Consider the following 25,326-nt stretch of genomic DNA (forward strand, 5'->3'; position numbering starts at 1 on the left):
GAACTATCATTGCACAAATCTTTATGCAGTGCTATTCTCCTATTCCAAGCCACAGCATGATCTATAAACACACTGCAAAGTTGAAGCTGCTTCCCAGGGTATATAAGGAACAAATATGTAGCCTTTCCTACCTCAGAGTAAGCTGCTGGTAAAGGCAATTATGCCTTTCTTGTCTGTGATTGGCCAGCTTCCTGTGTATGGATATGTGAGCTTTCATTTATTACCTCCTGGGTTACCAGCACAAGGCTGCAAATGAAAAGGGTTTTCTAATGGGATTTTTTTTTTCTGAAAAAAGGAATTAAAATAGCATTGAGACAATTTAAATCACAAACAATGGCTCTTCCCAGTCTTCCTCTCTATCTAAGACAAAAACTAATACAGCTAGAAGTTCCAGAGGAATGGTCTGGGATGGCTTTCAATCCCCCTGTGTTGTCTACTCCCTTCTAAATAATATGTGCAAAAGGCAGAAGTCTGTGCGATCAAGGCAGAGTAAGACTTCAAGTAACATGATTTTAATATTCATAAGGTTTTAACTTCTTAGAGACTATTTATTAAATCTATTACATTAGGATAACAGTCTTAAAAGAAAGTCACATAATTTGAAACCTACAATTTTTACACCAGTAGAAACATTTTGGGGCTATATTCAGAACCTGTCCTCATAGCTGGGCTGAAATAATCTGCCAGTCCCTAAAAAGTATCAAACAACAATTAAATTCAGAGTTCATGGAGGACAATTGTAAAGACAGTAAGCTTGTTGCAGAAATAACAATCATACACTAAAGCTTCAGCCTAAAATGCATTTTTCATCACAGTACCTTGCATAGGTCCCCATTAAGTCAATCTTCTCATGTCAGAATTATCAAAAACTCTTACCTATCTCATTGGGCTTAAAGACTGCTACACAGGCTTTATATTAGGTTAGCCCATATGTGAAGAAGTTTATAATAGGAGAGAAGGAAAAGGGTCACTCCAGTTCTTTCAGACACCACCACGTCCCAGGTGACCTGATGTCTCCCTTTCTTCTGTAATGGAAAGGAATTTTTTCTTGGTCATACTGTTGTACAAGGGAGGGATATTCCCCAAGAAAAGGAACGTGACAAACTAATTAAAACAAGGTTATATTGTACGAACAACTATAGATCAGTCTGCTGAAGGTTATCTCTCAACTGGTTCTTCCTATAAAGAACTTCCAGTTAATTTAACTTGTTTAAAGTACAAATACACTGGAAAATTAGTGCTCTTGAACATCCATAATAAAACATTTTCTTATTTGGATAAATTAACTTCGACATGACTCTGAACCATTGGACATGTTGTGTTTGAGCTTGGGAAGACAAGAGGGAGTAGGGGTTGCGAGATTCTGACAAGTGCTTGTGTGCACCACTGTCCTCTGCTGGAGGAAACCAGCCTTGCTCACGTGTTTGTGACCGATCAGATCCCGTTGGCAGTAGATGACATGGAGTAAAAGATGACATAGGCAACAGCTTATGTTCGTTCCCATTTAAACTCCACAGGCCCGTGGCTTAGGATGGAAGGTCATTAATTCTGCTGTCTGTGACACGTAGCTGTGCAAACATTTAAGGTGTTTGCATCTGCCCTGGACAGCGTTCTTTATTGCCGTGTAACATCCCCAGGGCCTGCAGAGACTGCACCTTGGAGCTCACAAGAAGATCCAAGACTTCAGCCGTGTGGTACCTTATCATGGATGCCCAAGGGATTACAAACTACCACCCATAAAACAGCGGCTGGGTTTGTACCAGCAGGAACCCACAAGAAAACCACAACAGGCCCCTGTGAGGACCTGACCCGCCTAAGATATTTCAAATAACAGCTACAAGAGAGGCACAAACGCAGTGCCTGCCTCCTGCTCCATCATTCCCGGGACAGGCGTTCCCAGACTAAGCAGACAACCCTCATTCCCAGTTATCTTCGGCGGCGCCAAGGCGAGCGGCCTGACGGGACTTGTAGTCCGGCTCCCCGCCCCGCCCCGCTCAGCGCCGCCATCCCGGACTGCATTTCCCAGGGGGCGCTGGGGAAGCCTGTCCGCCCTCAGCAGGGCCATGGCGGCCGTGGCGGCGCGGTGCTGCGGCGGGGCCTGGCGCCGGGGCTGGCAGCGCGGCAGGGCGCTGCCCGGGCCCGCTCCGCGTCCCTTCCCCCGCGGGCAGCGGGCTGTCGCCTCTAACGCGAGAGGCGGGGCGGTGCCGGCGGGGAAGAGCGGGTACGGTGCCGGGAGAGGGGCCGGTGGAGGTGGATCCCCCCCTAGGGCATCCCACCCTTCGGGCGGAGCCGCAGCGTGGGGGCGCGGGATGCCAGGGGCGGGCAGGGGGCTGGGTGCTGTTCTGAGCGGTGTAGTGCGGGTACCGCTTGCGGGTGGCCGGCAGCACCTTGTCCACACGCGTTTGTGTCGCACGCCTCCCCAGAGCCCACGCGGTGGTTGCCGCGGCTCGGGTGCGTGTGCGGAGTGTGGGCAGCGAGGGCTGCCCCAGCGCTCCCGAGCAGGCTTTGAGGGGCTGTGCCGCGGCTCCAGAGGAGGCTGCCTCTTCTAGGGGAGGATTGCGAGACTTGGGCGAGCGTGCCTGGAACAGAGCGTTTTATCCCTGCTGCAGCTGAAAGTTATGGCATGAACAAGTTCCGCAGTTCTTTTGGTGAGCCGGAGGTTTCTCTCTGGACAGCTGATCACCTCGTGAAAGTTGTGCAGGCACCAGCATAAGCGTGCTGCTGATTGTTTAGAGACACAAATGAACATAATCCTGGAACAAACATGGCAGGAAGCTCCAGGTTTCTCATCAGTGTTGTTAGTAGGACTCGAGGACTGACTGCAGCACCTGCCTTTTTCTCTGAGTGTGAGCCAACACACTGATTAAGCAAAGCCTGGTGTAATTTTTAATGTCATGATATGATGGAGATGCGTTTCTAAAGAATGCTTGAAACAAATGAATTTGTCTCCAAAATTAATAAAAATAAAAACAAAAACAAAACAAAAAACCAAACCAAAACAACACAAACCAAAAACCCACCATGTTTTTCTCTAGACCTTGAGGCATTTTTATAAATAGTTGGAAACACCAAAGAAAATAATGTGTTTTGGTGAAGGAAAATGTATTAGCTCCTTTACACACCTGAACCTTAATCTTCTATGATAATATTATTATACTTAAAGCAGCGATATAAGTGACACCTGTATCACTAGTTTGCTGTTTGTAGGGATGTCCTCCACTGTTGAAGGGCAGATGGAGAACTAAAATCCTGGCAATGTATTATTTTCACCTTTGGAAGGAACACTGTACTAGATGTATTTGTTTGATGTTTTTCCATAGCTTGCTTATCTCCTGTAGCTATCTAGGTACTCATGCTGCTGAAGTATTCTGCCATAGAAATGTGATTTCATCACTGAAATATTATTTGTGCCACTTCATTTGTACAAGGCCAGATAATTACTTAGAAAAACTGTCAAGCAATTCATACTGTAAGGGTGACCTTTTTCTCTTGTCCATATAAAGGTTATGGATGTGTGAATTGCAATTACTTTTTAGATAATATGGAGAAGCTTTATTCTGTGGAATACACTCAGAGAATAGTAGCTCTAGTTGAAATGATGATTTCTCTATTACCAGATTACTAATGTTTATGCTAATATACTGCTAACACTGCTCTGGAGAGCCACCTTTCCCAGCATGCAAGTGACTAGCTGGCAAAGAATACATAATTTATTATGCCACCTGTCTGTTGGAGATTTATCAAACTACCTGAGAAGTAATTCATATTTATGATGATTTTGTGATTTTCACGAAGCACCAAATTAGGGTTCATCCAGCGTGCAAGTGTGCCTCATTAATTTCTCTAAGATTTCTCATGTAAGGAAAAGTTAAAAGTTTCAAACCATTACATTTTTTTATGACATTCTTTTTGTGTATAATGAAGACACTGCCATATAGTCCCCCTGTATGTATTGTTAAGTAGTCTCATTTCTCCAGTATTGCAGCACAACTTTTTCCATTGCACTGTAGATGTATTTGCAACATCATTTGCAATATTTTTACAATTACATTTTAATTTTTGTTAATAAATGAGGAGTTCTTAATTCTTGTACTTCTAGGTGTTTGTGGGTTTTAAAGTCATCTATATTTAAACTGGTTTTCCCTCCTCTGCTTTCCTTTTCAGTCTTGCTCCATGGGTACCAGTTGTGGGTCTGGAAATTCATGCACAGATCAGTTCCAACTCAAAACTCTTCTCTGGTTCCCAAGTCCAGTTTGCAGCACCTCCTAACTCTTTGGTGTCTTTCTTTGATGCTTCTTTACCAGGAACTTTACCAGTAAGTTAAGCTGCTATTTAATTTCTATCAGGATTAATGTCAGACAACTTTGCGTATGTTTCTAATTTTTTTATTCTTCCCAAGATTTGCCTATGGAGCTGTTTTCACCTAGTTGTCTGATTTCTGGTTGTTTGATAACATGAGATGCCTAGTATGGTTTCTTTCCAGTTTCCTCACTCCCTAGGTGTTGCCACAGATACTTGATATCCTCTGCAAGCGAAAAATATTAGGAGTGTCTCTTCAACATACTGAATGAATCGCAGTATTTCTCTGAGGCCAGAGGGGGTGTATTTGGTTAGTATGCCACACAGGAAATTCCTTAAATATGAGAGATGCTTAAAGCCCTATGAGAGAAGAACATCTTAGATTTCTGAGTGGCCATTTGATGTTACTTTGCCATATGTTTGTTTATGTAGCTGTCATTTGCCATTTGGAATGTCTCACTGTGGAGGTACTTTGCTTCCTAAGTAGAAAGTCTCTGACTTAGGAAAGTGTAAACCATTCCTATTTCCAGACCAAAGCAATTATTAAAAAAAAAAAAAAGTAATTTCTGTGAGACATTGTGGAATAATAGGTCAGAATAGCTAGCTAGCACTTAGCAATGAGGTTTATTAGTGCAAACATAATAAGTGTTTGAATTCACAGCTTAATTATAACTGTGATGGCTATGGCAGTACTGCTCTAGAATTCTCTGAGAATTTAACAAGTTCAATATAAAAATAATGGTTAAAAAAGTGTAACATAAGCTCTTGCTATACAGTGAAAATAAATATTGAATAGACTTACCATTCCCACATGCAACAAGTGTGCAGAGACTATAATGGGGTCTAATTATTTAATGCAGAAGACTTCACTGAGTATATGCGTTAGAGTGGAGGTTTGAATTCCAGTTGCAGATAGTTATTTTTTTAGTCTAGTGAAAGCTTTTCATCACCATAAAACAGCCTTAAATAATACTCTGAAATTGAGGATTAACTTCTGGCTGAATTTCTAGGTAGTATAAAAATATGTTAGTATATGTCATGTGATCCTTAAAAAGGGAAATGATTTTATATTTTCATTTTGTATTTGCAAAGTTATTGAAAACTAAGGAATGGAAGTTCAGATGTCGATAAAATTTGGACTTCAGTCTGGTCACAGTGGCAATTCAGGGCTGAGTTTCAGATGTAACTATATGGAAATTCTGAAAACTTTGCAGAAATAATGGGAATCTTATGCAATCATTTGGTTTTAGAAGAATCTAGTTAGACTTAAAGACAGAAAATTAGCTCCTTTCATTTGGGGCAGAGCTAGGTTAGGTAGTCACAAAATATAAAAGAGTTCAAGATTCTGGTTTTAGACCTTCTACTTAACCTTCTGTTAATGCACAGAAATCCTCTTAAATTGTCTAATGCTTATCTTTAGTCAAGTACAAAAGCTGTTCTTGAGTGAACAAAATTAGTATTTATGAAAAGTTTTCTGCATGTTACTATTACGGGTGGTATGTATGTGTGTGTCTTTTTCCTCTACTAAAAGTGTTTTAAAATGAGACTTCGTTATGACCTTTATGAGAAGCCCCTGGTACATGGGGGCTTTGATAGATAATATAACTGCACCTGAAAAGCAAAAAGCCAGGATGGTTAGCTTAATTTAAAAGTAGTGATGCTATGTTAAGTTCTACCAACTGCTTTTATCTATACGAAGAGAAGAAATATTTTTATTACTGTAGTACTGGTGAACATAGAGTTGAAAGTGAAGGTTACAAAATACATGTTCCTGCATGTTGGAATGTGATGCAAAATCCAGTCAATGGTCGTAGCTTTATTTTCCCATCGTACTTGCTGCACAGGAATTAATGTCAGAGACCAGTGTTTGTTCTGGGATCAGTTGGGCTTGTTTTCCATGTGTACATTTTTACATGGCAGTATCTGAAGCAGAATTGGATTTTGAGGAATTTTGAGAGATGAAAGGTTGGTTTTGAAAGTTCAGAGTATTTGTAAAAGAAACAATGAACCAAACAAAAATCACTTTAACAAATGTTACTAGGTTACTGCCTAACAAGACTAGTTAGAAGATAAATATTTGGCCTTTCCTTTGGACTCTGTTTTGTTGAAAAATGAAAAAAATAGGAGGGAAGTTTTTATACAGTAGTTGTGCTGTCCCTAGCAGAGAATAATTGCTGTTTTAAACTGAGAACTATAGGGACAATTTTCATTGTCACAGGGATTAAATTTACTGTGTGACCACAGGATGGTTATGATAGACAGCTGTGCTAGTATTTGCCACTTCACAATGGGTCCAGAAATGATTGTGCTAAGGGGAGCTTTTCTGGTTGCTGTACATTACTGGGTCACAAATGAGTGTAGGCATGAGCCTTTGCTGGGCTCTGCACAGGAGGGGTGAAATTAGAAGAATGTATTTAGCTCTTCTCCATCTTTCCTCTTCATATTTTCTTCCTGTAATGTTAATACAGCTTATTTTATCCCTCTGCTGCAAGTAGGCCTTAGGAGGACCATCACAGTGTTAGTGTCATGACCATTTCACTGTGCTGTGCTCATAAAGTGTCTCTGAGATACAGCTATAAGCAAGAAGAGCTATGCAGGTGCACTGCTATTTGACGTGAGACAGAAAAAATTATTATAGAACCACAGAATCATGGAAAGGACTATGACTGAGTGGAAAGGACCTCAAAGATCATCTAGTTCCAGTTTCCCTGCCGTGGACAGGGATACCTTCCACTAGACCAGGTTGCTCAAAGCCCCATCCAACCTGGCCTTGAACAATTCCAGGGATGGGGCATCCATAGCTGCTCTGGGAAACCTGTGCCAGTGCCTCAACACCCTCACAGTAAAGAAATTCTTCCCGACATCTAATCTAAACCTGCCCTCTGTCATTTTTAAGCCATGCCCTATCATTACAGGCTCTTGTCAGAAGTCCCTCTCTGGCTCCCTTGTAGGCCCCTTTTAGGTACTGGAAGGCTACTATGAGGTCTCCCAGGAGCCGCCTTTTCTCCAGGCTGAACAACCCAGACTCTCTCAGCCTGTCTTCATAGGAGAGCTGCTCCAGTCCTCTCATCATCTTCATGGCCCTTCTTTGGACTTGCTCCAAGAGATCCACATCTCTGTTGTGTTGCAGGCCCTGGAGCCTGACACAGTACTCCAGGTAGAGTCTCACAAGAGTGGAGTAGTGTGGGACAATCGGCTCTCTTGACCTGCTGGCAACACTGCTTTTGATGCAGCCCAGAACATGGTTGGATTTCTGGGCTATGTGAACATTGCTGGCTCATGTTGAGCTTCATCAGTCAACACCCCAAGTCCTTCTCAGGGCTCTTCTTAATCCATTCTCTGCCCTCGATCCGTTCTCTGCCCAGCCTATATTGGTGCTTGGGATTCTCCTGACCCAGGTGCAAGACCTTGCATTTGGCCTTGTTGAACTTCTTGAGGTTTGCTCAGCCCCACCTCTCAAGCCTCTGGATGGCATCCCTTCTCTCCAGCCTGTCGACCGCACCACACAGCTTGGTGTTGCCAGTGAACTTGCTGAGGGAGCACTTGCTGAGTGTCCACGGCATGGACACTGACACTGTCCATGTCACTGACAAAGACTTGAAACAGCACTTGTCCCGATACCAAACCCTGAAGAACTACCACTCCTTACTGGTCTCCACTTGGACATCAAACTGTTGACTGCAACTCTTTGAGTGTGACCATCCAGCCAATTCCTTTTGCATTGAGTGGTCCATCTGCCAAATCCATGTCTTTCAAGTTTAGAGACAAGATGTCACGTGGGACAGTGTCAAAATGCTTTGCACAAGTCTGGGTAGATGATGTCAGTTTCTCTTTCCTTATCCACCAATGCTGTAACCCTTTTGTAGAAGGCCACCAAATTTATCAGGCACAATTTGTCATTAGTGAAGTCCTGTTGTCTGTCACCAGTCACCTCATTATTTTCCATGTGCCTTAGCATCATTTTCATTGGCTCCATGATCGTGCTGGGCACTTAAGTAAGACTGACCAACTGAAACTGACTGATGTAGCAAACCTTTGATTAAAAAAGTAGGTTTGGAAGTAGTGAGACTGAATGGTAAATCCCATGCTACTCGGCACACTTCTGGTGCCCTGTGATGACAAAGCCCTTCACCACCAGACCAGAGAGCATCTTACTCAAATGACTATAAGGCTGTCCTTTCTTTGGGACTACATCAGACTACATACATTGCATTTCATGTAATGGAATGTGCAAAGGCCTGTGTTTTTTTTACCTTGTGAATGGACTCAGCAGGGTTCTCAGCTTGGTATCTTCAGAGGACCTCTTATAAAGGAAGTATTATGCTATACATGGTAGCAGGTAGTGCATCACACCTGCAGACTGAACTAAAATTGTTCTGTGGATCCATGAAGATGATAGCACTTCCAGTCTGATTTAGCCATTTTGAAAATTCTAAGGGTCTTTATAAAGGTTTTTACTGCTAAGATCGGGCTCACAGAAAGAGAATCCATGATTATCTATTCTCGTGAATGAGGTGGCTGACTAAAGGTTAATTATAGCTCAGCCACAGAAATAAGATAGTAGATCTAGTAACTAAAGGCTGAAACCTTTTTGTCTGTGCTTAGTCTTTGTTGCATGTTTTACTTATGTCTCTTGCAAGACTGAAGTGAAAGCATGATCCCATTGTAGGCAGTCCTTTGTAGGCAAGTGTACAAAGAAATAATCTAGGATTTACATAACCAAGGTTTAAATTAATAAGATTTGAATGAATATTAGCTCTACAGTCTTAAGTATTTTGAATTTTTTAATACCTTCTCATGCATTTGAATTTCATTTTCTTCACAGTGTGAACAACATCTGTTTTATCCATTTTTACGAGTTTTCAGAAACACCTGGTAATGATCAATCTCTTTTTTTAATGAGGAAGAGTGTTAAACACTCCTGTGGAGTATCATGAGATGCATGGTTTTATCTGAATATATAATTTTTTCCTGTTCCACTGGACATCTTCAAGGCCTTGACAACTCGCTCATTGCTGCTATCTTGTACTCAGATTTTCATATCCTCTTGTTTTTAACTCATTTAGTTTTCCCTGTGTAAACAGTATAGAGGGATGCATTTTGGTCCTGTTTTGTCTCCTCTCACTTGTATAATGACAGGCAACTGGATATGCCTTTTCATGGAAGAGAGCGGTGCTAGAGCAGCTCTCAGCCCATGTTCCTTCTGACATTGCACCACTGGCAACCCAAACTCCAAACTCGGGCTTCTCCAGAGGTGACAAAGGGCAGTGCAGCTCTGCGCAGTAGCTGAGAGCACACAGGTTTTGCTGTTGCCTTCTACGCCTTGCGGTGCTGTACTGCTGAGATGGCTGCCCAGGGATGTGACAGGGCTAGCACCCAGTTTGGGACTGTAAAGGGTGTTTCCTGTAATGACACTGCATCCATCTGTTCTTGTCTGTGGCAGACACCCAGCGTTTTTCCAGATGTTTTATGTAAGAGATTATCAGACTTGAATAACATGTACAATTCATCACGGTATAATTTTTCTGATGTGTTTGCTTTCAAAGGCACTGAGAGGTTTGTGTGAGATTTTGGTGGATCTGTCAGCTATTCATATGGGAACAGAAACAGCATTTGAGACCAGAATCTATACTTTACAGCTTGAAACTAGATTTTTTGATATCCTGTGCCTGTTAAATCTGGAGATTGCAACAACTACTTTACCAAAGTGTGCTTGCAGTTTTGTTTTGACGTTCTTGCTGGCATGCATGTGAATTTACTCCCTTCTTGTACTACTTTGTTTTGAAAAAACTTCACTTCTTAACTTGACTTTTGATGACAGTTTAAATTGCATGCAGTTTTGATGGGGAGCTGCCCAGTCTTCTGATCATTGTATGCATGTTGGTTTAACTTCCACTATATAAATTTTCTTCTATTCTTCAAAACCACACAATACCTGGATTGTTGCTTTCCTCTAAAAATAAATTAATGGCAATGCCTGCAGAGAAAAGTGAATTCATACTTGTTTTAAATAATTTACTTATATCTAGGTTCACTTAAACTGCTTTTTGTTTATTTCAATAAAACTGCAGTAACTGTATGTAGGGGGAAAGGAGATATTTTCTTAGAAATTGATGGTACCTTTCTCTTGCAGTCCTTTCTTTACTGATAATATTTGGGTTTGCGATGCATTGTGACTCTTAATCAGTGATTAAGAGTCTTTTATTGTTCACTCAGTCTCAGCTTGCTGGACTTGCAGTTCCAAAAAACCTCTATAAAGAAAATCCCACATAATTTAGAAAAAAACTAGGGGAGTGAAATAGGCTTTCAAACCATTCCTCCCTGAGGATGCCTTTGCAGTTCATAGATCCTGAAATTTCTGAGTTCATGATAGATTAAAGCCTACCTACCTGATTTCAAGCTATTAATCAGTTCAAAGCTGTTGTGCTGGTCAGAAGAGGTCTTTGAAAGATGAGGCAGGCTGGCTTCAGGTGCCTTTCAGGACTGTGTTATGGTGTGGGTCGTCCCTCATTCTATTTCTTTGCCTTTCATAGCATCATTCACAGCCCCGGGTTTACCTGCGGAACTCACCTCCTTCACTGCAGTCTGAGAAGTGGAATATTACCTCAGTTAGTGCAGTTGCTTAGCTCAACTTTATTTCATGCTTAACTGGTGGCCATTTTTTTTTGGCGATGTCTCTGCTCTTGTGCTTTGAAGTATTTGGTGACAGTTTTTGCTCTTCTCTCAAGCTTTGAAAGAGTCCCCTGTAATGTTTTCTCTTGCTTTTTGCTGTGTCTCGTGTATTTGTGAGTATTTCTGAGACTCATTCTGTGTGTTTTAATCTTTATGTCAGGGCTTACAATTCTTTATCTTACAGGTCTTTGTCTTCTTAGCACTTTGGTAACTATTGAGCTCTCTCTCGGTTTCTTGTTCTTGTGGGCTCTCCTCTTCACCCTTAAGAGGTCCCTCTGGCTGATGTAAACTTACTAGTTAAAATAGCATTGAGTTGATAAAACATCTTGCTGTCACCTATTTCAGTAACTCCTCCAGTGCATCGGTGATGTTATCTATATATTTTCTCTTGTTTTGTGGGGGTTTTTTTATTGCTTTACCTTTTGCTTTACACAGCTATTTTTCTACTTCTTAGTGGGGAGCAGGAGTTTGCAGTATCTTGTTTCCTTTCTTTCACACAGTTCTGTAACTGCAGTTATCCTGCTACCTTTGATACTTTTGAACAGCACAACCATTACATGACAACCAGACATATCAGTGTCCCCTCTTTCTGAATTCAGTTGGAAATTGCTGCTGAAATGCTCACCAGCTTTTTGCAGTAGCTTTTCTCAGTGGGCTGGGAGTTTCTCAGAGTTGGGCCTGTGAGGGGATTTATTGGTACAAATTTCTATTGCTTCTGTTATCAGTCACTATGCATGCTCTGGCTTCCTTAAATGTTTGATTTTATTTAATTTTTTCACAGTATGTAGACAAACAGTCTAGTTCCAGGTGACCCCCTTTCAGGAAATCCAAGGTGGTATTTTGTGTATATGTGTATGTAAGCAGTGCTCCCTTAAGCAAAAGTTTCACGATTCCACCAATTTCTTAGCATTTTAACTTTGCAAACTGACATCTTTCTTCTTCGTTCTTCTTCTTAACAATTTTTTCTTTGAAGATTTTTTTCATTGAAAGGTATTTAAGGAAGCATTGTCCAACAATAATAACATATAATTGGAGACTGGGTCTTTGTTCTGTTCCTGGTTAGCTGTCTTGTGCGTAATGTTGCGTAGCTGTCAGGTTTATGTATTTTGTTTAAAACTTACCTTGGTGCAATTAGGCTGTAATTGGTTCCTGGGGTAAAATTAACTTCTTTGTGTTCTCTCTGATTATCAGTCACCTTGCCACCTTAAACATAACTGTATTTGATTTTGAGAGGATTATGTAAAATTCTGCAAGTGGTGTTTATTACATGTGTGGATTTTGCCACTTTGACCATTGTTTTCTATACAGAAACACTAATTTTGCAATTTTGCTGCCAAGTTCAGCCAAATTTGCCTCCAAAAAGACTTAGGCTTGTAGATGTTTTTTGTTAATGTATTAGCAAGCATATGAAGAGGAAATTTTTGATTGAATCTCCCCACTGATCTCAGCTTTATTTGGGCTACTGCTCTTAAGATACTCATTTTGGGATGTTTGATGAAATGACAAGAAGATGGGGGAATCATGGAGGAGAGAGTTTTGGGGTCACTCCTTCGGTAAAACAAACTAGGGATGTTGTTTAGAGGAAATTATTCTCTGTTGATTCTGCTGTTCCAGAACAACTTTTTTAAAAGCAAATAATTTTAGTTTGCTTTCTTAATAGCTCTTTGCAAGACTCGTCACATATTGTTTTCCTAATCAGTGAATTCTTATATTTTCGTGTGAAAGGCCACTTCTGGTTTACTCCCATTTGTGTGTTGTGCTCACTTAAGAGAGCTGGGTCAGCCTGCAGGGAAGGATGGCTGCCTCTCTGAGGAACAAATAAGCGTATTTCAGGAGACAGCAATTGGAGAAAAAAAGGAATGAGGGAGTTGGAGCAAAGGCTGGGAGTTCAGCATGTATCTAGTGTGGGCTCTCAGATACACAAAGATTGCAAGAAGGAGCAGTGGGCAGATAGCCAAAACTTAGAAATAATAGAAAATGACAGTCAACGAGTATCAAAGGTCAGAATTTCTTACAACAAAGAAAACCACAAGGCAGGGGTTGGTTTATAACATGTTCTGTCCTAAATGCTCTGAACTATCTCCATTTAAGAAGTTAAACATCTCTTATGTTGAAAAAGGCAGATGTTATTCATGTTTAAAAGCCTTTTTTGGCCTTTTTTTTGTGGAGCTCAACATAGGAAAAAAAAATAGAGTCTGAGAAGGTTCTCTTCAAGGCTCCTGTTGACTTTGTATTTGATCATGTTCTTAGGGTTTAGCCATTGCTCACTCCCCTTCCTTCAGCAGCAGTGAGATGTTTTCACTGGATCTTCCTGTGTTTAATTTGTCCTGGATCAGATAGCATTAGTAATAATTTCAGCTGACATAAGAGAGGGAGTATCCTTATGACAGGTCAAAAAAAGCCATGTGGCAGATGCAGAAGACTGCTGTCAACGGGGAGGGCATGGGTGTTAGAGGGATGCTGGACTTCTTTATGGTAACACCATATAAGCACAGTGTTTGGTTATGGATATCATGAACCACTGTATCACCATTGCATTGTCCTGTCTTCCCTGTGGGTTGTCCTGCTTGAAATTGGTCCTGAATGGTAGAACTTTGTTTTTAGCTGCTGGTGATTGGATCTGAGATATGAAGATCAGTGGTTTAGGGCAATGCCATTGGATTGGCTGCTTTCCTATGAGCCCAGAAAACAGATTTGTTCTTTGGAGACCATTGAGCACTTTGTCCACACAGTGGTCTGAATGAATATTTCCTCCTGTGTTTCTTTTAGCGACCTCCCTGTGGGTTGAGAAACCCGTAAGTGTGTCATTATTTAAACAGCTTTGTATCTGGTATTGCCTTCCTGTTTTTCTTGCTCCCAGGGGTCAGCATTTCTCCCTACTGCTGCTGAATTTTTGTGGTCACGACTGACATTTGAAGGTGCTTCCTCCAGTTCTAAGCCTTGTGATACAAGCTTTCAGGCTAGTAACTCTTCAGCTTTGAGAAAGCGGGCCCTCTTATTCTTTTGAGTACACATGAAGTAATGTGTTTGGGAACTGGGTACTTCTTAATGTCTGAACTGCCTGGTTTTAAGATACAGCTTGAGTCAGTGTGTGCTGCATCACCACAAGCCCAACTTTGCCATCAGACAAGTTCAGCAATAATAATAATGTCCGTATAGCAACATAAAGTTTTGTACCAGAGTGGAAAGGTGAAGTTAAAGAAGCTAAAGTTAAAAAAAGCATTAAATGCCCCTCCCCTCATCTCCATTGATGTTTCAGATTCTCAGTTGCCATTTTGTTCTCTTAAACTGGAATCTCCTTCTGCTGATTTAAGATCTCAATTTAAAATGTTTGGTGCTTCCTTCTCTTCTGTCTTGCCGTTTTCCTTTGGAGTAAGAACACAGTGTTCCTATTGGGAAAGGAAAGATACTGTGAAGTAGATGCTGGACTGACATGCAGAAGACCCTAAACTGAAGTTAGCCTTTTTAAATTTCCCCTGCAGTTTGAGACCTCAGGTTTTGGAACGTGAGTTCTTTACAGACCTTACAATGACAAGATTTAGTTGGCTTGTTTTTTTTAAAATTTTTCTGTATTCTTGGAGGGATGGAGTCTCATTGTAACCTATTGAAATAAATGGCCCATTTGGGGAACGGTCACGTTGTCATTTATATTACATACATTCTGTACATGCATAGCTACAAGGCAGTCAGTCCCTTCTGTGTGTGTGGGAGGATGCCAGGGCAGAATGCTGCAGTGAAGTACTCATCTCCAGTGTCAGACTGAACAGCCACAATTACATTTGGGCTAAGTACATATAAGAGTAGTTTATTTTGAAGTTTAACTCATGATTGCACTTCAAAGAACCATGTATTGCAGCAAACTGGTACTTTTAACACAGCAAGAATAGTAAGACTGAATATATCCATTAGTGGAAGCAAATAAAAATCAGAATGATATGAAATGGGAGTACTGGGAAATATGATTCAATATATCTGATGAGGTATCTAAAGATTACTGCCTGGTTTACAGAGAGCTGTCTGAGTACATTGCACTACCTCCTCCTTTCAGCTGTTACTTTGAATGAAAAGGAGCTAAGATTAAGTGTTTTTTAGGTAAACAGTCCTGTAGTTAATCTGATTAATGGTGATTTTTTTTTCATGATTGTAAGTAGGACTGAAGGTCTTAAGATAGTCAATTAATATTAAATCTACTTTATTAAAATGTGTGACTTAGAATCAAAACCTGTAAAAATTTCTGGGGAATTACTTTGATTTTACTGGTTTTAGTACAAGCAGTACTTTGTTCTGTAATATAGGCTTCCTGAGTTCAAATGTTATTGCAAAAATTAATTTTTTTTTGTAGAAGGTAGCAAAAATAAACTTTTTCCAGGAGAGACATCTAGATGTTTCTTCTTTTTTTCCTTCCCAATTATGTATCCTATATAATATTCATTAGCAAAACAAGAAACTGCATACCTACTCTCTTTAAAATGTAAAAATGGTAATTTACTAAATATAGAAGTGTATATCTTCACCTAAAAGGGTGTCAGCTTTCTTTAATGTATTAATATAAGGAGTAAACCTATTGTTAAAGAAAGAGCTGTTAAAAAATTGCCGTTGGTGGGAATTTATGCCATTGAAGGTATGGTGAATAGTTTTGTATAGCTATTGTAGTCTTGTATTTAAAATCAAGGTCTTGACTAAACTGAACTTTCAAAAAAAGATGATAAATTTTTTAAAGGAGTCTTTCCACTTCTGTACTGTATGTAAAGAACAGACGAGTACCAGAAAGAGAGAGGTCTTGGTTGGACTGTTCTTTCATTTCTTTAGTGCTCAGTTACCATGGTGCTCTAGCAGGATGGGGTAGCTACAAGGGAGGTGGTGCTGTTGTTGTGATGCCATTGTTAAGGTTTTTCATGAGTTTCCAATGCAAACAATTTACATTTCTTTCTGTGATAGCTCTCTAGGATTTTCTTAAATATTAGGAGGGATGCTTCCATTTTAGAGGACCAGAAATAGTGAAGAAGCCTTTATAGACTCTTGTGCTTTGTCCATAGCTATTGCAGGAAGTACACAGCTTGCTTTCAAGGCCAACACTTTGCTAACATACCAGACAGGCAGCTTGTCAGTTCAAGCCAGTAATTTAAATCTTTGGTGCTAGTCAAAGCTGTCAACTTAATAACAGCCTACTGCATAAACAAGCTGGAGGACTTATTCTAGGTCATTAGTATGGGAAGTTTCACGTACTGAATTGATGTTTATCACTGCAGATTATTTGAAAAGCCAGGCTTGTTTGGAGGAAAAGTAGTAGTTTGCTTAAACAATTCTGCTTTGTGCTCACAGCCTTGATCACGGGGATGGGTAGTAGCAGTCACTTCAGAAATGAAGCAGTATTACACAGATAAGTTTTGATTTTTGAGGAAGTAGAGAGTCATCTGGTTGGGGTTTTTTCCCCTTTCAAGTGACACAGGACAGAGGAAGCAGATTGGCACGGTAGACATTTCAGTATGCCATAGTGGGAAAGATCTGCTTTGCAATGCCTTCTATCACCACAGAGATTGATAAAGGAGTAGCACAGGAAGTTGAGTGAGTAGTGGTGAATGTACAATGATTTGGCTAGTATGATCCAGTACACTGGGGACACATACACATTGGAGGCATCTAAATGCTTAGTAATGCTACATAAAAAATAATCAATACTTCACATTTTTATGCCTGTTTTCCCTAGAGCCACCAAAATGGTTCATCAGCAGTAGTGCAAAAGGTTCTCTCTGGTGTAAGTAGCATGTATGTGGGAATTATTTCCTTCACCTCAAAACAATGTAATCCCTTACGACAATGAGTAAGATACACTCCATTGTGTTTGAAGCAAAAATTGAAGAACACGTGGTCAAAGGCAGTATTTGTAGTGTAATCATTAGCTAATCTCAACCTGTGTTTGAACAATGTGCTATGAAGCTCTGACTGATTGTGATTCCTTGGCATTTGTCTAGTTTGCCGATTGCAGTCAGTCATAACCCCTGCACCGTCAGGAATTGTAGCAAGATACTGGTTCTCTGCCTTGGTGCAGTGGTGTTCTGAGTTTACCTGTTCTTAGGGAGCCTTAATGGGTTTCCAGTGACCAGTTTTTAAAGGACTGACTGGCATTGTCCTCACTAATTTGCAAAGCTGAGCAGGACTGTGCCATAAGGCTTTAGTAGGAGGAAATTTGCCTGTGTATTTAGAACTATGATGATATTTTAAACAATGAACACTTTGACTAGCATGATTACAGAATTCCTTAAACAATAATAAAAAAAAGAAAAGTATCTTTACTGTCTGGAAGCATTTAATTGTTGACAAGAGGAGCGCCTACTATATAATGAGCTGCAGCTATGCTACTAAAATAAATTAATGTTTCATTGTCACCAATTTTGCTGTAGATTACAGTCAGGACTAATTGTGTTCATTTTGCCATGGATCAGTATTTCAAAGGGAGATTGTTCTTCCTTTTTTTTCTCCTTTAGAATTTGCTTTATGTATCTTTTAAATTTTTTAATAAGTAAAATATGCCTGAACAGATGATGTATTCTAGTTAGCGGTATATAGCTACACTAAAGATCTGAAAGTTCCCTTGTTAAATGTCTTAAATATTTAATTTCTTTTCTGTATAAGCAGTTTTTAAGTTTCTGTTACATTAAGAGTTTCCCATATTCTCTCTTATTATTTTGGTTTTTTAAATACTAAATGAATAAAGCAAAGAGAGTAATTTTCCAGCTGAAGATGTGGGATCATGGGAAATGTACAGCTGCTTAATATGTTTTCAGAGTTCAGGTTAGAGAATATAAAAAAGTAAATACTGTCAGAAACATGGAATAAAACATTATTTGTTTTATGTTCTGGTCAGTGCAGATGAAGTCATGTACATTCTTTTGCATAATGTGCCCCTTTAATGGTCCTGCTGGAAGTAGAGTTCTTGGCAGCTGTACAGTGCAGAACAGGATGGATAAAGTTCTGTTCCTGTTTCAGAATGCTGTGTGAGCATGTCAGAGTTGTACTAAGACAAATCCCATCTTTTTTTTTTCCTTTTCAGTTTCATCTATTTGATGTTAGTTGAACAAGCTGTTAAATTAAAGAGAGCACATCTGAAAAAAACATAACTTGTCAGTACTTTTTGGAGTGAAATTTTCTTACTCCTCTGGATCTTGACCCTGCTGAGGAGATACAAGGGTGTAGTGCTGATAATAATGGGTCTCTGGTGAGAAACCACATTTAACTCCTTTGTTTCTTCATGAAGGCCTTTCTGGGTCTTCAGATCACGTGGCATTCTGCAAGAACCTTAATCCCATGGGTTACCTGGGTACTGGAGCATGTATTCTTGCCTTAGGATCAATTGATGTCTTTTGGATTCTGTTTTAGCAAAGCATGTAAGTGTGCTTCATTTCATCCTAGTCAAGCAAAATATTAAAATCTACAGTATATGTAGATACTCATGAATTCACTGTAGTTCTGTGGTTATGGTTGTTCTGAAGTGTTTTACTGAAGTGGCACTGCAGTCCCTAATGCAAATCCCCTGTGTTTGCAGTTCCCAGTATGAGCTGACAGCTAGTTATAAGTCAGTTATCATTGACTGTGATTTGTCTCTTGTACCCTCAAAGATTCAAAAGCATGGGAACATTTGCAAAAGTAGCAAGCCAGAACAGTGTACATCTCCTTATGTAGTATGACAAAATGACTGAACAGCTTGTTTTTTCGTCTTAAAGCTTTGCAGATTTATAGCTACCACAGCTTTAATGATGAATAAGAACTACCCACACAAGGAAAGAGATCTAATGGTGACTGAAGGCAAGAGAAATTGAGTATGTGCTCCTTATAAGGCAGTGTGTGGGAGACACATTTGTTACATACTGAGTATCTGAGCAAAACCATGTGTCATGTTTCCTTAGGTTCTCAACAGGAGATGTGTAGAAGCAGCAGTGATGACAGGCCTGGCACTCAACTGCAGCATAAACAAGAAGTCCTTGTTTGACAGAAAACACTACTTCTATGCAGATCTGCCTGTAAGTATGCAGTATAGCTGGTCCCTCTGCGGCTGGAGGAAAGGACCAGTCTGGAGTATGGATGGCAGTGGGGCATGAGTGAAGAGGTGCTTTTTCTGTTTTCAGTCAGTGCTCTGCTTACCCCAGATGCTGTGCCCTGATGAAATAGGCAGCTGTACCCTGCTGCTCACTGATTGAATATGATTGCTCTGATTGCTGACTCCTTGCTTAGCTGCACAATTCCGGTAGCTTAATGTAATTGAATTGGGAGCTGGAGCTGCTTTGTCCCTTAAGTTGTCCATTCCTGGTGGTTAGTACTAATTGTCTGTTAGGGTAAAAGCAGTCTGATAATAGTCCTTCATTTAAAGTGAATGTATAACAAACACAGGTTCAGTGGTGTAAACATAGTAGTCTCTTTTTCGCCCATGCTTAGGGACCTAAAAATATTTAATTTCCCTTCAAAACTTCCTCAGTCATGGTTCCAGTAAATGAAAACAAAACAGAACAAAAACAACCGAGAAACTGAGTCTTTGCAGTATGTTTTGTTGGTAGCTTTCATGTTGGGTAGAAGGTGTCACTGGAAGTCAAATGTTTTTGCTGCACTTGATATGAATGTATTGAAGTCATTTAAGAACCTGACTTCTGTCATTGCAACAGGATGCAACAGTGTCTGAGCCTTTTTTTTTCTATTTTAATGAAATTAAACCTTTCTAATTTTAAACTTTTTTTTTCTATCAGCTTACTTGTACTGAATGTTCAGTTTGTCGCTAATCTGTCAAAGGGAGGACACTAGTTTAGCTTTCTCTGTTTTTGGGGTGAAGATCGGATGACTGCATTAAAAGAAAAAAAGTGGTTTTATTTTATCTGAGAAAAATCAGGCATGTTAGCTTATTCTCTCTCTAGATCAGGTGTCTCAGACATCCAGAGAAGCAGAGTGGGAGATTTCTCAGGTCCTAAATTAATGTGTAGGGATGCTGTATTATTAACCAAATTACGTTCTTTCCCACTCTTGTTCAGGCATTGGAAATATTTTGAAGTTACACAAAACATTTCCAAATACTATTTCTCCCCACCTTCGAAGGAGAACTGTATTATGGGTGTCCATCGTAGACCTGGATCTAAGATGAGATTTCTGTTCTCTTCTCTTCTACGTTGGGAGCTTGTGGCTTGTAGTTCTGATTTGGTTTCTCGATATAAGTTTGCTAATATTTCTGAGCTCTTTGTTAGGGGCTCTGGAGTGACCTGCTTGGAATGTGAAATGCAAACGTAGCAGTTTGAATTGCCAACACTTTTTTTTTTAACTCGCAGAATTATCTTAAAGCCCATTTCAAGACCTGAAGGAGAAAAAAGTGAATTGCAGGAAATAAACATGACTTTCAAAATTCCTTTACACATCATAAAGAAACACCAAAACCATTACACATTTGTTTGCAGGCTACCTTTAGTGCCTGTTCTGTTAAACTGAAAACAATTTCTTATATTCTTGTGATGTCTGCTATCATTGTACTGCATAGAAGCTATAAGGATGAATGCTGTCATAGGAAAGAATCCGCATCCATGTGCTTAAGAGGAGAACAGTGAGGTGGAAGAAGGTGTGAGCACCAAGTGGGCTGCCATTGTCTGCAGACACGACTTACAGGATCCTCTGGTCAGATAAGCATGGAAATTTGGTCAGGGAAATGCTAACACATTTTATTGTCTTGAAACATATAATTCTGGCTTTCTACTGGCTGACTTTGCAGTTTAAGCACTGACAATAAACACAGTGAACAGCCTAGTCAGGAACCCTTTAATAAGATGGAGAGTTTAGGCTAATGAGCTGTATAGAACAAATAAATCCAGCTCTTAGGGTCATTTGACAATGGGATTATTGTTACTCTTGAAAATAGGGCTTTTGATGGGAAATGGGATTCATGTTATTTATTGTCACTCACTGTTTCAAGCTTTAAAAAATCATTTTAACGAGAAGTTTCAGGAGATGAGAAGAGCTGTGTGATTAGCACAGGCTGCATGGAGTCAGTTGTTTTGTGTTTCTTGTAGTCATTATGACCAGAAGGTCATGCACTTTGTTGCATATAGAAGTTGGGCTTCTCCATTCCAATGCCCTGTCACCATCTCTACATTTCGGGGTAAGTTTGTCATCCCTGCAAAATATGCAGATGCTCCTCCCAGTTCATTTGTGTCTGGCAGACATTTTTTTAATTCTCACCAGTAGTGTCCTGAGCAGGTGAGAAAGAAGTGATGGGGACCCTACCTCAGGTGTCAGTGATTCACTCCTGTATTTTTACATTGTTGCAGTTATTCCAATACCTTGTCACTGGCAGCCTCTTTTCTGGCCAGCAGCTTCCCCTTTGAGTGGAGTCCCTGGCATGAGGGGGCACTTGTCAGCTGTGTGCCCTATGTGGGGTTGCAGTATCTGTCTTTTAAATTGCTACATTAGTGACATGGAGTTTTCTCATTTTCTTGATTTCCATGGCCCCAGCCCTTCCCTCTCCTCCCCTCTAATGTTACAGTTCAGAACAGACAGAGAGCCACATTCAGCCTGTTGGGAGGATGAGTAATAGTCCCAGCTTGGGGATGAAAGTACAGTAACTGGTTTCAAACAAGATTTAACATGATCACAGAACCACAGGCATGGAAGAACCTCTTCCAGTCAATTTCCTGCCCCAGGGCAGCATCTGAGAAGTTTGTCATCCTTGGCAAGAGATTGTGCAGTTGATTATTTATTATTTCAGCATTAGTATGGTGTTGTATACTTACCTGTATTGAGGAGTGCTCTTATTTTTCCAGACTTAAAGCATTTTACAGTTATGTTGAATTCTAGACCCGTCTTCTAGCTTGCTTCCTATCTATCTAAGCAAAATAACTTCTAAATTTACATGTACATGTGTTCTGTCCTCTTGTATAGGTCACTATGGAAGATGTTGCATTTTCAGCTTAGTTCTTAGTCAATAATACTTGCACTTGGCCATGCCACTGCTTTCTGAAAACTGAATGTTTCATTTGAATATAAAGCTAATATTGTTGACAGGCTGGCTATCAAATCACTCAGCAAAGAGTTCCTATTGCGGTGAATGGAAGTCTGTCGTACAGTCTCTGCATAGACAACAAAATGAGCCAGATGGTGACAAAAACTGTGAGGATTAAACAAATTCAGTTGGAGCAAGACAGTGGAAAAAGTCTCCATGATGACACAAGGAGCCAGACTCTCGTGGACTTGAACAGGGCTGGTAGGCTTGGATTATTTTCCTGGTTTTTCCTCTTTTTGGTGTAAGATGAGTCTTTAAAGGTAAATGGGTGACAGGAAACAGGCAAAAAGTAAAAATAGCCTTATGTCTCTCTCTTTTCAAGTAAAAATTCATCAAAATGACTGTTGGACTAGAAGAAGATGAATACTTGATTTTTTTAATGGCCAGTGGACCTTTCCGATTGCTGTTGGTTGATGGCAATTGGCAATAGCAAGTTAGAAATCTTTTGGCTCCAGTTTGCTCAAAACTGTGTGTGTCACTCCTACAGAGCCACTCAGCTATTTAAGGTCTTGCACTATATGTCTTGTTTAAAAAAAACAAAAAAGGAGTAAAATATCACAGACCTAGGGAATCAATTTTGTATATAGAAGGAGCAGCTGTGGGAATTTGTTGGTGCATGAGTCAGACATTTCTTTTAATTATTAGCTTTGAAAAAAATGTAGATTTTCTCTTTTAACTTGGAAATTGTAAATGGAGAGATCCAAATTAGCACACAAGATGGACAGCAACCTGGCTGGCCTAGCCTAAGTGGGACACAGTGCTTCGGTGTCCACTGAAGTTAAGGGCTGTGGCTGCTCATATTCTTTGAAAGCTAGGTTCTGAGGCTAAAATTTAGACTACATCTGTTTGCAGTTCTGTCATTTCCAAAAGTAGTTTAAGATAAATAAATTTGGATCTGGAATCTGCTTGGCTTTAAATGTTCTTCTAGAGAAAGGCAGAAGAGGAATGGGTCCTTCTGATCTGGATGCCATCAAAGGACGGAGGATTGTCTATGGTTTGTTACTTCAAAAAAAAAAAGGAGGAAAAGTTTTTATAGTAATCTGCAGCTAGGCCCATAGTGACAGTTAATAAATAATACATGGGAATATATAGTTGTTTGGTTGGTTGGTTGTTTTGAAAAAAGCCCAAGTTCTCTCATGTGTTGAGCTGGTTGCCAAGATCAAAAGCTGTTGTTGAAAATCTCCTGCCTCCTTCCCCGATAGGAGTCGGTCTCATGGAAGTTGTCATGGAGCCTGATATGTGCTGCGGGGAGGAAGCAGCTGCAGCAGTCAGAGAGCTTCAGCTCATTCTTCAGACACTTGGGAGCAGCCAGGCAGTCATGGCAGGTACTGAAGGGGGAAGGGCATGTTTCCTTGTCACCAGTAATTCTCTGCATTTGCAGGAGTTTTGCAGCTTCTGGTTATTTTGCTCTGTGGTTGCTTATAGTGCAAAGCCTTTTGTTGTTTTTACAGTCCTCAGAGTCTGTCCTAGGGCCTGCCGTGCTTCAGGTCTCCTTATAGGCCTGCCTTTGTCTGCAGAGCTTTGCCATGCTAGATGTTGTATTTCCTCACACAGTAATTTTACAGGATAAACCCAGGCAGGAGGAAATGTCCCCAGGGTTCTTGTGGTGCTTCTCCCTGTCTGTCTCCATCTTGATTGCCGCAGCACTGCAGCACAGAAGATCTGTAGCAGGGATTAACTGTAGAGTATGGAAGTTAAGGGACAAAGTAGTGGGAGCATGGATCATCTTCTAAGTTGTGTTTTAGGTCTCAGCTAGTCATAAAATCAGTGTAGGAAGTAAACTTGGGCTGGTGTTGTGGATGAGATGGAGTAAATGACAGCATGACACAAACATGGGTGCTGGGGTTAATTTTAGACAAGATGACTGATCTTTCTGAGACCTGCTTCCTCTTGTAGGAACCCCTGCTTCTGGCACCAGCTCTTTCTGAAGCTTTAAGGCCCCAATTTTTGCAATAGCTGAAGTGCAGAAGCATAGGCTGTGTTCAGCCTCCTAACTGGTGATTCTGTCTCACGTGTCTCCTCCATTAATTGGGAAATTCAGGTCACGCCATTTTTCCTCAGTCCTAATGTAACCAAAATTTACAACCAGCCCACGGTTACAGCTGGCATACAGCAGGCTTCTGCTTGAGAGTCTAAAGTATGGTTTTAGGCATTCATTCCTTCCACACATACACATAATTATCAGCTGCTTATTAGTGTTCACAATGTAAGCTATATTTTTGCCTGTGACAGTTGGCCTCGCTGTCTGGCAACAAATTCAGTCCATTATACAACTGGATGTCTCCTAGAGAACTGAGTCAGAGTGGCCCATGTATCACCCAATAAATGGGATCCAGTAAACGTTGGCTAGTGATGGAAATTTAATTTAATGTAGGCGGAAATAATAATTGCTAGACATTATCTATTTCTCTGAATCTTTTCTCACAGTAGCGTCTCTCATATCAAATGAGGTGCAGTTGTCAATATTAAGCAGACAGTTTGCATGCTGCTTCTTTGTGGGCATAAATATATACCATCATTTATAACTACTGAATTTGACCCTAAAATTGCCATTGGAAATTGCATTATGATACCTTTTATCACAGGGGGATTTCTGATTTTATAGGAGTATTGGAAATATTTTCTTCCAGGATAGATGGCTTTAAAAGTATTTGGATTTTTTTTTTTTTCAAGGTGAAGGTTTTAGGGGCTTTCTACTGTGGTTTTCCCTCATTGTAATTACATTTTTTCAAATAAAGGCTTTACATCCTCGTAATTTACCTTCATTCTGCTTGCATGTACAGAGAAGACAAGTGCCCAGTTTTATCAGTTGTTATTTCATTAAAAACGAACAGATGAAAAGATGATTTCATTGCAAAGTGAAAGGAAAATAAGCTGGGCTTAAAGGAAAAAAAAGGTGTGTTTTTTTGGTGTTTTTTTTTTTTTTTTTTAACATTTACAGCCTGGCTCTCCTTTTGCTTATGCCTGATTAACTTTATTGTCTGCAATACGTCCTATGTACAATCCAGTATATTGTCTGCGTACATCCAAGTAGAAACAGGTTGTGTCTCAAAATAAAAAAAGGGCAGGACAAGACTGTTCCTCTTTTGGAACAAGTACTCGTTTCACCCCAGAGAGGGACCACATGCAAAACACTTCTCTTGAGAGAGATGTTGGGTCATTCCAACACCTTTGTCCTTCATTTGCATGTCTGGCAAGACACTACGAAGACAGAGGAAATTAGTGTGCCATCCTCCAGCCTGCTCTTACAGATTGTACCAAGGCCTCTCTAGTCAATTATAAATCTATTGAGTGGAATGGATTCTGAAGGTTTAACTGAGCGATTTTGC

At 40.2% G+C, this 25,326-nt stretch overlaps 1 protein-coding gene across 1 annotated transcript in view; it reads left to right on the forward strand.

The window, feature by feature from the left end:
• Window positions 1-2,063: 2,063 nt before the first annotated feature.
• Window positions 2,064-25,326, forward strand: part of GATB (glutamyl-tRNA amidotransferase subunit B) — a 43,439-nt gene continuing 20,176 nt past the window's right edge. The window contains exons 1-5 of the mRNA XM_050337879.1: window positions 2,064-2,221; window positions 4,165-4,315; window positions 18,876-18,989; window positions 22,000-22,198; window positions 23,200-23,322. Of these exons, the coding sequence (XP_050193836.1) occupies window positions 2,064-2,221; window positions 4,165-4,315; window positions 18,876-18,989; window positions 22,000-22,198; window positions 23,200-23,322 (745 nt within the window). The remainder of the gene's footprint in view (window positions 2,222-4,164; window positions 4,316-18,875; window positions 18,990-21,999; window positions 22,199-23,199; window positions 23,323-25,326) is intronic.

The sequence above is a fragment of the Myiozetetes cayanensis genome, unplaced genomic scaffold (assembly GCF_022539395.1).
Source record: "Myiozetetes cayanensis isolate MyiCay16 unplaced genomic scaffold, myiCay2020 scf7, whole genome shotgun sequence".
In the NCBI taxonomy this organism is placed as follows: Eukaryota; Metazoa; Chordata; class Aves; order Passeriformes; family Tyrannidae; genus Myiozetetes; species Myiozetetes cayanensis.